The 12,319-nt window shown below is 39.4% G+C and overlaps 1 protein-coding gene across 1 annotated transcript in view; it reads right to left on the bottom strand.

The window, feature by feature from the left end:
- Positions 1-11,348, bottom strand: part of FMN1 (formin 1) — a gene marked incomplete at both ends in the record, with an annotated part of 129,894 nt that extends 118,546 nt beyond the window's left edge. The window contains 2 exons of the mRNA XM_082283246.1: positions 7,757-7,874; positions 9,957-11,348. Of these exons, the coding sequence (XP_082139372.1) occupies positions 7,757-7,874; positions 9,957-11,348 (1,510 nt within the window). The remainder of the gene's footprint in view (positions 1-7,756; positions 7,875-9,956) is intronic.
- Positions 11,349-12,319: the final 971 nt, after the last annotated feature.

Raw genomic sequence — 12,319 nt, 5'->3', positions numbered from 1 at the left:
GTTTTTATAAAGCATAACTGCATTTAAGCATCCTTTTATAACTAGGAAATTAAAATTTATTTATGCTCAAAGAAATTCACAAAATTACCTGGTTTTTAGGGATAGGGGATTGGATAAAACAATACTGCATGTTGTTTTAACACAGAATTCTAATCCTCCTTCCCTCAACCCCATTCCATCTACTCCTATCTGTCCTCTCTTCTTTACTTCCCATTGCACTTGAACTCTTTTACAGTCCTGTAGTTCACTACTTGTAAGGATGCCAATTCCATAGACGGGAAATGAGGAGACATCCTTCACTTCAACTTAATTTTTGTTTAGTTTTGGGTTTTTTTTGTTTCACTTTTAAGACATGGAAGAACCCTCCAAACCTAAAATTTCAAACATTCTCAGCACCTTAAAGGTTCTGGTACAGTGAAAATATGATAGATGTGAGAAAAAGAGACAAATGAAGAGGGACTTGTGGAAAACAGCCCAAAACAAGCCAATAGTCCAGTATCTAAATACTGTCCAGATATTGAGATAATAGAGAGGACATCAGAGTAAACCTACTACAGGACATGAAGTATCTTCACAATATCCACTGAATTCCCCAAGAATAATAGAAATATATCCACAGAAAACCAGCTTCCTAAGGAAAACCAGCACCCCCTTGACGGCCTGTTACGGAAATGAGGAAGATAGTTACTCCTCCTTCTGACTGCCACGCAGTATAAAGCACTACTCAGAAGCAGTCACCTGAGTAACTTATCTGCCTGGCCATTCCTCAGCTGTGAGGGGTTACAGTTACAGTTCATTTACCTAATAGCAGAAATGAATAGTTTCGCTTGTCATTTCACCCTCCCAGAAAGGCAACATGACAGGTGCTGCTGCTGGGGACATTCAATATTAATTCTTTCTCAATAAACAGCCAACTTTGTATTTACAAAACCAATCTATTACAGGACCACGTTCACCAATGCAATATGGTAAACAAGTAACACTTTATCAGCAAACATGAGGAACAGATTTATTACAGATTTTCTTTGATGAATTACAGACTCTACCGACTTCATTTAGCACAAATTTAAAACACAAAGTACTTACTCTAGATCTGTAACACCACCACAACCACTGTATGGTATATACAGTAAGTATACCTTGAGAATGCATGTATACTACACATGTAGTATAGGTGCATACTCAGTCAAACATGGGTGCATACGTGGGTGAATGCAGGCACAATACACATCCACACACACAGACACACTGCTTCCCCCAGTACAGTCTCAGCAACTCTCAAGTTCAGAACTGCTGTCAAACTTAGAACATCGATATATGCAAAACTAAGAAATGCACAATAAATAGGGTTGGGTTTTTTACTGATAAAAGTACATGTCTGCGCCATAGCAGAGGGAGAAAACTTGGCAGGGCTGATATTGAATTCATCGAAGAAGAAAGACAAAGAGCAGTTCTAAATGCAGGTGCAAATTTTCAGAAAGCATCACAACACATGAACAGCGAGACTGGAGAATGGGAAAGGGAATTCAGTAAAACTCAGAGACATTTCTGTTACACAAAGGGCTTCATATATTTTGAAACAGAACCATGGAAATGAAATACAAAGTCATTCTTCTTGTATACACAATTGCTCTTTCACTGTATTTCAATTATATAACAACAATTGTCTCATAAAACCCTGTGACTATTTTGGATCTTTGCAACATTAGATTGCTCAGGTCCATAGTGGGGTCTACCTTTCAAAATAAAAACTACAGTAGAAGAAATCACACTATTTGCCTTCATTATATTCAGGCAACAGACTAATCTTCCCTCTAGGAAAATATTAAACTCAGAAATCAGCTTTCTACTTTGAGTGGACTGAAGCTGCTCTGTATGTGAATCTTAAGCATGCTGGTATCCATGGCTACACATACGTGAGTATCTAGACAGGGCTTTGGATACTGTAAAATCTGTCCTTGTCAGGCATCTGCTGCAAAACATGCATCCAGACTCAAAAACAAGAGGTCTCCTAAAATCACCTTTCTACAGAGAGTATGCATAACAAAAATAAAGCAGGGATTTTTATTGAAAAAAGGGAGCATAACTCTTCTTCCCCCTCACCTTGTGAAAATATAAGCTTCAGTGTATGGGAAGGCATGAACATTTTATCACATGGCCTTAGGTACAGACAGTTACCATTCTGTAAGTGTGGGGCTAGTCTGGGGGTTTTTTTAAGATGTTAAGTTTAAAAAGTCAGTATTCTTTCCTATTCTGCATCTCTATCTAATGCTAATAGTCTATAAACAGAAAGGGAATTTTATCTGACTTGAAAAATAGGTCAGAATTCTTATCCTAATTTTACGGATGGATAAACTGAAGCTTGGAAAGGTCCCAAATCTTTCCTGAAGCCATTCCAAAAAGCAGCTAAAGGACTGAAAATGGAACACAAACATCTTAACAACAAATATTAATCATCAACAGTGCCTATCTTTTCGTTCCTGTCTCAAGAGGCACAGTATGAATGACAGTATCAGCTGAGGTGGGGAGAGAAAAGCAAAGGATATTTTTGTTGCTTGATTGGTTTTGAGCATGGTTTTTGTTAGTATTTTCAAATTAAATCTTAGCCCACAGCTCTCCAAGATATTTGGAAAAGTGCTGTAGTGATCAGCACATGTACAACCTGTCTGTGGCTGCACAGATTTCCAAGCAGAATTATACCCAATACCTTCTAAATCCATAAAATCATAGCTTTAGCTAGCGTAAGTAAGGGAAAAAAAATTCATTGTTACTCTAGAACATAATATGGTTACAAAAATCTGTCTTGTAATAAAACCCTCAGCTTCTCCAACATATTCTAGTGTATCTGTCTGATTATGAAATACCAAATAACATGCACCTGTCATGCTGCACAAAAAATGCAGTAAAATGTAGTAAAATAATTTACAAAAACTTCAGGCACTCTGAGGTCACATCATCAGTGACTATTACATCACAAAAGCACTATCTTAAAGCAATGCAAAAGCATTATCTTGAAGCTGTTTGCTATACTGCTGCTTGATCTAATTCACTACAGTAAAATTTATAATAGAATCCCAGAACTAAACCCTGAACACCACAATGAAACAAAATAAACTGAAACTACAAAAAAAATTCTTTTTTTTTTACTTAGGATAAAACCAACTGTTGTAAAAACTTCCTTCAGGACACTTAACAACATCAAGCATTGTCTTTTTTTAAAGACAAACACAAACTGTTCAAGGCCACAAAGGAAGCTTATGTCAAAGAAAGATAAGAAATCATACTCTTATCTTTCATCCTTTTGTGCCAACCATTATGCCTCTCTTTCTCTCACATAAGCTGGTTATTCCCTGCATTTACATCATGGCCATAAAGCTATTTTGCTGCTGGGAACTGAGAGCATAGGAGATCAAAGATTTGATATATATGAGACTTGGCAATAGTGGCAGAGGTTTCTCTGCCACTATTTTGTATTTCGTTCACCACTTACCCAGACATTTTTTGTGTTATTAGAGCTCTCTCAGACACCTCCTGATTTTCTTATTTACCCTGAAAATTGTGCTTACATCACAGACTCTGTTATAGAAATTGTGGCACCATAGAGACACCATTACCTCACTGCAGATTTAAGGCTGATGAACAGACAGACTGGGAAAAAATGAGGTTTTTAAATTTAGTACAGACAGTTGAATTAAAAAGAAAACATTGAATGAGAAAATGAAAAAACCTCACTAAGTGAATTAATGTTTCAAGTGGCTTTTTTTAACGTTTTCTCCAGAAGGAATGTCAATGTACTTCTCTCTCTTATTACTTTTTACATTTCTGTTTTGCTAAGCAAAAAACTAAACTCTCTCTGCTGTATGTAAGAGAACTAGTTTGATCCTGAAGGCTAAAATGGTATTTTTAATAGGAATAGCAGAATCTGTATATCTGTATCACCTTAATGTGGAGACTTATGTTATGTTCTTCAAACATAAGTAGTTTTATGAGCTGCAGAGCCCATGTCTAAACTTCTTTTCTTGGACATGTGCCTGCAAGTGCTGACCTAGTCATACACAGTAGCTGAGATATTCATTGTATGTGGATTCAATGTGATGCAGTATCACAGATCAATTTCTTCAGTATAGACATGAATTTGCCTCCTCTCTCTGGCTAGGTATTTTCACTACACATAATGGCTGGCACATCTACCCTTCTGTCACAATTAATGCTTAAAAATGTGAGAAGTCTCCCTGAGAATCATGGAGGAAAAACAAAAAAAACACTTAAAGCAGAGGAACAGAAATTTAGAACCAAAAATATATGCACAGAAATGTCTTTGATTCCATGGAAATTATTTCCATGGAATAACCATAAATTAAAATATCCTTTTTCTAGTCTTCCAGGACATTAATGTACTACAGACTTTCTGGACTTCAGCTATTTTAGACACACTTCAAAGAAGTTCCAGTTTCTCTAGAGAATCATGCAAGCAGCTTGTGCTAATTACAGAGAGCCAGTTGACAACGCAGTCACTTGCTCTGTGGAAACACAGGAATTAAAGAATTAAGAAAACATAGGATAAACCAAAATATTGTAACATCATCCATTCAATTCAAAATTAACAACTCAAGATTCAGATACTGCAGGAGACAATACTAGGACTGCACAAACAGTTATCAAATGCATGAATAAAACCTGTTGCTCAGTTTTATCCCTAACTTCTTTCACTTCTAATATTCCTAACAGGCCTAGTCAGCCTCACACACGTGTTCCTTGTTATGTCCATTTGCTTTTCAGTTGGTTTCCCACACATCAAGCCAGACTATGAGCCTCAGGAGGGAGTTAGCTACTCCTCCAAGCTGCTATGAGTCATTGTGATGTCTGCTGCGTAAGCCAAATTAAGCCTGAATTTCTTGCTTCCACTAGGCAATAAGAACAATGAGGAAAAACATGACAAGGAGGTGAGAAAAGATCAAAAAGCCAGGAATACTCTCCCTCAATATCCCTGCCTTCCTGTCATAGTTGTCACAGCGCATGGTGATGAAGAAAGTAAATCAAAGACACAATGTAGAATTGCAAAAGAGATTACTGTATTCCAACTTTCAAGTTCTTCAGTCTTACTTAAATCCTATTTTATCATGACAAATGAAAAAAAAAAATCTATGCTACCTCATAAAATATGTACATATTCGTGTACCCTGGTTAGAAGTACAAAGACAAATTTATCCTTGGATTTGAACATATATTTTGTCTTAAGCCTAAAATAAAGCTGTGTTAAATGAATACTTACCTAATAATTTATCCTCTTATTATTGTTTTTATATAAATTCCTCTTGTTTTGGTAGATGAAACTCTTGATCACAGAAATCAAAACACCAACATATATTGTTGACTGAAAGCTAATAAAATGAACCACTTTAGCATTTTTTATGGTATAGATACTCATCTCTTCAGGAAACATCAGTGGAGGAAGATTGGAATCATAAACATCCCTGCCACACACAGTTTTTGAACTCCATTCTGAGATCAAGAATTTTTCGTTTGATCTTAGTTGTCTGGACAAGACAATGAAGTAAGAAATAGGGCTTCTGACTGAGACCAGCTAGTTTAAATAAAGAAGATGATTAACTTGGATTACAGCTTGTTTTTAAGAAGCCCACTTATTAAAAGAAGGGGGTCAAGAAGCTGCTAAAGTACTGGTGGCTGGAAGGGAATTTTGGATGTGAAGGGGCATTAGGGGAAATGCCAGTATACACACGCACTTTGAAGGTACCTACTACTGTCAGAGAGAAGATAGTGAATTTTTAAGTTTTGCTATATTGCCACTTTCATATTCATAAAAAACCCCACAAACCCCAGCAATAAGACAAACATTGAATACAAACCCCATTCTTTTAACCTATCATTATGCATGAACAGTACTTTGTTTCACTTGTAGAAGACTCTATATATTTATTCCTGTGCATAAAGCTTCAAAACAGTAACCCAGGTCCTCAGAAAAGCCAGTGTAAGTGATCCATCATGTACAACTTACAACTGCTTTCCGGGCATCCGTGAGTAGCAAACCTACCAATCTCTGAGGCACACCTATAACTTTACTGCAGTCTTAAAGTATGTTGCAAACATAGTCTTTGCCTATTTCCTTTAAAAGCACTGCTTACATCCCCATCCCAGCTGAATCACCAGTGGTTTGTTTTCATTCAAATCCCTCTGCCAGACGCTGGAGCAACTAATGAACTGCAGAATCTGGTCTATAAAAATTTGACTTAGCAAACAAACCATCAACATGTTGATGACAATGCCACCCAAAATATCACAGTAACAAGAGTAACAATTTACATGGGCTCTAAGCCAGTCTGTCTTTCCTATTCAAATTTCAAGAAAGCATGACCTAATTTCTCTACAAGTAGTAGAATCTGGAGCTTTTGTTAATTCAGTTTTCTTTTCTTTCTTTAAGCATATGTTTCACCACAGATTATTACAGTCATTAGAAGGAAAAATATTTATTTAGGTAAAATTAAATATAGCAAGCATATAGCCTATAATAAAAATCTAAGAGTAACATGAACTTGCCAACAGCTGAATACCTGTCCTGGTCATCTAAGTGATAGACTCTCACACTTTAGACCAATCAGATGCACCATAAATTCAATTCTATACATTAAATTCAATTCTATATATTAGAATTATGTTGTTTCTGTCAAAACCAAGTTTTCTCAATCTTCCAAAAACTTTTACACTTCCAGTATTATTTCCTCTTTACAAAAAAAGAAAGATTAAAGCAGAGAAAAGAGAGGGAGAAAGACTAAGCAACAAAAAGCAGTAGATAGAACAAACAGGAGTACTGTTTCTCATATACAAGGTCAGATGGATACCCAGCAGAATTAGAAAGAACCATACAGCGTTACCCTGAACAATTTCTCACAGCAAAGTAGTATAAAAGCTTTTTCTTTTAAGTTCCACTTAACACTTTTTAGGTGGTATTTTCTAAAATCTGCAGGTACCTGAAGAAGAGATGGTTTATTGTCTTGTGCTTTAATATTTCAGACTGTTCCTCAGTTTATGGTTAATTTCTAAATATCGAGGACTTACTGTTTCATATTCAAGAATATAAATTTGTACCAGAGTTGTGGTGGCTAAAATAATCACTTTCTCCCTCTTAAGTATGCTATGTAAATATCAAAATAACAAAAAAAACCCAAGAAGTATTTTTTCTGCGGAAAGCTTATCTGATAATTAGCACTGCACTTTGGACAAACCTGTCAATACCCTTGCACAGGACAATATATGTGGCTAGCTATAGAAGTGACCTGACTGGATATGAGCATTCCTCTGTTCATACACATGTTGCAATAATGGTATTGTTTACATTCTGGACAGTACCTGAAGAAAATCTCCAGCCAGACCAGAGTTCAGCAGGGAGCTGCCCCCTGCACCAAGGCATCAGAAAAGGCAGTCATGTTGCCACACATTCACTAATCTGTCACTCACTTGAACAGAATCGCACTGGAAATGGATAACTTAATTTACCAGAAAAACCCACTCCTTTCCTCACAAATTTGTACAGGCAAGCTTGTAGTTTCCAACACGTATTTAGCCATTTACATTTAAAAATCAGATGCTGAATTAAAAAGTAGCAGTAAACCACACATATAAAACATAAGGTCTGTTTTTTCAGATAAGAAAATACTGTGACTTATCACCATCTCTGTATTAAACAAGATTAAAAATGTCAGAAACTAATTTCAGTAAATGCTTCGCCTCTTTGCTTTACCTGCTTCTGTGTACTTTAATCCTACTTTTACTTCTTCATGCTTTGCTTTTGGTGGCGGCCAGACAGTCTGGAGTCTCCCTGGAGTCTTGTCATCTTGCTCTGAGGGACTCAGGTCAGGCTGTTAAAATTACGCAAGAAAAAATTAAAGTCTGCAGTATCAATTGATTCCAAACAACAACTGTCATGCTCAGCTCTACACATGTGCTCCAGAAAGATTATCTGTCTCATTCTACTGATTGAAACAGTGCTCAGGTGGTTGGAAGGGACACAAATCAGTGCAGAAAAATATTTTTGAGGAGGAAAGTAGCATCATGCATGTGACATGCAATGATTAGTTGAAACTGTTCACATCACTGCGGAGAGCTGTCTATGCTTTGGTGAACCACCGAGGTGGTCATGAATGTTATGTTTTTTTCCTGTGTCTTTACTCCAGAGTGAAAAGACCCATCTGTGCTCCTCTTACAAGTAAACATTAGAGCAATTCACCTAAGACATCATTTGACAATATAATTTTCTGGATGCAGAGCTAGTTTATGAAATTCCTGCCCCACCCCCCGCAGATTGCTCAGTCCACATACCAGGTAATACTGCCACATCAAAGAAATGCTGCAGCTGTTAATGGGACCGCACTGTCAGCTGGAATGCCAAAGTAACTCTTTAAATGGGGAAGGGGTGGAGGGGGAATGGCCCACTAAACAAGTATTCTTATAGAGGGATTTTTTTTGTGTTTTTTTAGATCTCCAGTATTTCTGTAATCTGACTTACAACACGTTACTACAAGTAATTGCATAGACACAAGTGCAACCACAGTGAAACACTATATGGAAATGGCCCCATAAATGGCCCACAGGAGGAAGGGAAAGACTAGACCCTTGGACTCTGGCTTTGCCCTAAGAAAATACAGATTTGCACTAGACCGGACACTAAGCAGACATTTATAAAAGCCACTCCTGCTGAGTCCTGTGCCTCCGCCCTCCCTGTGTGTGATGAGAGCTTCCCAAAGAGGTTTGCTGTGAGCCACACGAACGCTGACGCCAGCACTGCGACTGGGGTAAGCAGGAAGGAGCAAGCCAGGAATGGGAAGGGCACACACAGGCTGCAATTGCTGTACATGCCACAGCCAATGAATACCTGTTTTCTCATCCCCAGAGGTAATTTACTACAAACTGGTATTATCAGTCTACCCAAGTGTTAGCCAAGATTTTTTACATGTTTTTTTATATTATGCAAGAATAAAACATTTAAAGAGAGTATAACCAACACAGAAAATCAATTTAAGTAGCTTCAGGATTAAGGCCCAATCCTGAAAACTGAATTATTCAGGGAACTCCCCCTTCAGCCAACAATACTCTCCTGGGCTGATTACGTCTGTCAAAGATGTGATGGAAGAAGTTTGAGTTGGGGGAATGCCAACCAAAAGGTTACTCATTTAATTAAAGAGTTCAAATCACATTCAAAGTAATTTATGATTGTATAAAAACTTTGCACTGATTTTTTTTTCTTAAAAACATACTAACCACATCTCCATATGCCTAAGAGCATTAATGTTGCAAACACTTATATTAATAAAAAATTTGAGTTGTCTAATTTAAATCACTAACTTACACCTGGATAAGTTTAAATGCTTATCAATATTGGAAAAGCCAGTTATATGCATGTAAACAAGAAAGAAAAATTACTTCAGGTTCTATGTCCTCAACAAACTGAGCTGAAAATCACCCACAACTTCTTTTATCAATTCTTATCATAAAATTATTCCTACAGGTAAAATGAAATATTAGTTTTTAAAATAAATTCCTCAGTGAAAGAAAACAGAGTGAGATTGAGAAATTATTAAATAATATTACAGTAAATATCTGCAGCATCAAACTGCTTTAAAGCTGTAATTAACATATGGAAAACTGTTATGTAAGTATCTTTTAAAATCAGAAGCTGATTTTTAAGTTCTCACATCTAATTCAGAGGCTTTTACTGTCACCATCAGTTGTGGCCAAATTCTGCTACAATGGCAGATGATCAGAAATTTTGACAAACAAGCCCCAGGATTTCCTCAGCTGGAAATCCAAAATTTGAGATTGCCAGAAGAAGAGACCAATTCTGACATTTTGATCTTAAGTCCCCACCAATAATATTTAAACAAGACATTATTTTCTTATCCTTCCACTTCCAGATCTTAGGAAGAAAAAGTAATTCAACCTACAGATTTGTCTGATGGTCCATCCCCAGGTTTTGATTTTGACCTTTCAAATACAGCTTTCAAGGACTCTTTTTCATTTCTCATTTTGCGTTTTAGGGCTTCCAGCTCTGAAGGATCTGCAGTTGTTTCTTTCTTGGGAGGCCGTGTGAATAAAGCTTTAAAGGCATCCAGTGCAGATTCAGCAGGGCTTGATTTTATCTCCTCAGAGGGAAATCGTGGCTCTCTTTTGCTGGAGGCTTTGTTCTCCTGAGCTTCATCACTGTCCTCGGTCTCCCCAGATCCCTCACCAGAGTCCTCAGTTCTATCTTCATTCTTGGAGACGTCTATGTTTAACAAGTGCGAGAGTTGTTCTAGGAAAGTGGGATTTGCTTTAGGTTCAGATGATTTTTTTTTATTGGTCAAACCTGATGCAATACTGGATTTCTTAACAGGCTGTCGTAATTTAAGCACAGCTAAATCATTCTCCCTTGGTTTAATTTCTGTAACAGTTTCCCCATCTTCTGTGGTTAGTCCCTTTTTCCTCACACGTAGTCCACTAAAGAAAGCTGGCAGCTGGAAAGTCTTTTCAGCCAGTGCTGTTTTTTGGAGTGATATATTATCAGCTGAAGGTCTTTGTTCTTCATCTGAAAGTTCTTGAGGGCATTCCCCTGTAGCAAGAAAACGAGTAAATTGCTCATCCATTAACATTTTGTCTTTTCCATTGGAATCATACTCTAGAATACCATCCAGTTCTTTCGGGAGCTGCTTAGAGAATGGTGGGTGTAACTCAATGTCATCTGTATACACAGTATCACCACTGTTGCTGTGCCCTTCTGATTCTGACTCTTCCTTATTTTGACTGCTATTGTCCAAGGCCTCAGCAGACAAAGCAGCATTTTTTAGCCCGTATTTGCTTGCACTGTTCTCATCGGTGTCTAGATCCTTATTCTCCGTGTCCGATTCTGTGTCACTTGTTGTATGAACCAAAGTACCCTGTACAAGAATAGCATCCTTGTCATCACTGTCCAGTTCAGACAAAGAAGTCCGAACAAACCTCAAATGCTGAAGAAGTAATTCGTTTTGGTCAGCTAACTCCAGCTTCAGGCCTGCTTGCCTGCCAGACATTGGATCAGCTTGGCCACTGGTACTATTCACACTGTGCTGATTTTCTGAGTCCGCATTACAACCATTATCATTCCTCTCATGCCAGGTGTTAGCATGAGTATTTATATTGCTGTGCAAAGGTTGAAATGCTTTAAGCACTGTTTCTTCTTCGGGAGCTGTAGATTCAAACTTGGTTGTAAATCCGAACAGTGTTTTCACAGAAAATGTAGTGAGAGAGTCATGGTTGCTTTCTGCTGTGTTCTTCACGTCTAAAAGCTCACTACAGTCAGGCATCCCATTATGTTCTTCCATGTTGCGTGAAGTAGCGAATAGGTTCCCTTCCAGCCGTGCTGCTGACTGCTGAGCAAACACTCACTGCGCGCATTCAGGCTGCCGGCGCTGCAACAGGCGGCCCGGCCCGCGCAGGCCGCCGGCCCCCCGCGCTCCCGGCCGGGCCGCGCCGCCGCTCCTTCCGCCCCGGCCGTCGGGGCTCCCCGCTCCGCCAAGGGAGAAGCAGAACGACCCACCGTAAAAAAAAAGTTCTCGGCAGCGTCTGGAACTTGTTCCCTCGCACAAGAGGGGTTTGTCACAGCACTAACCTCGGCTGGAGCCTCGGCCAATGGTCCCCCCGGGGCTCCGCGCCCCGACGGGCTGCGCGCCCCCGGCTCCCGGCGCGCCGAGCCCGCAGCGCCCGGCAGCTACAGCAGCCGCCCCGCCGGGCCGAGCGCGCCGCGGCTGCTCCCTACTTCCTTGTCCCGGTGCGCCAGCGCTGGGTGGTTTTCAGCAGAAAATTCCTGACGGATTCCTTTGCACAGTCTTTCCACTCGGATAAAGAACTTCTTTTGTAAATCCATAATCGCCAAAAAATGTCAAATGGAAACCCGAGCTAACGACTCTGAAGTTTCCTGTGCCCCCTCCTGAAGCCCTTGCAGAACCCCCAGTGCCCGGCCGGGCAGAGCCAACTCGGGTGAGCGCCCTTGAAGCCGAGGAAAGTAGGAAAAAAACAGACTCTCTTCCGATTTGCTGGAGGTTTCATCTGGAATGCAGATTTCAGCCTCCAGGGCCATGAACAAAAACCAACGAGACTGGTTTCATATTACCACTGTCCTCGCTCTGCACAGCTCCTGCTGAGAGGTGCACACAGGTACTTATCAGAGACTCCGGCCGCGCCCAGGGACCGGGAGCGCTGGGCGGCGGAGAGCGGCCAGCGCCCAGGAGGGCCAAATTAACTGTTTAGAAATCGAACAGCCTTGTCCATCTGCACGGCACCAGCCTTGGATCGT

This window comes from Coloeus monedula (assembly GCF_965178545.1).
Source record: "Coloeus monedula genome assembly, chromosome: 6".
NCBI lineage: Eukaryota > Metazoa > Chordata > Aves > Passeriformes > Corvidae > Coloeus > Coloeus monedula.
This window is presented reverse-complemented; position numbering and strand designations above follow the sequence as displayed.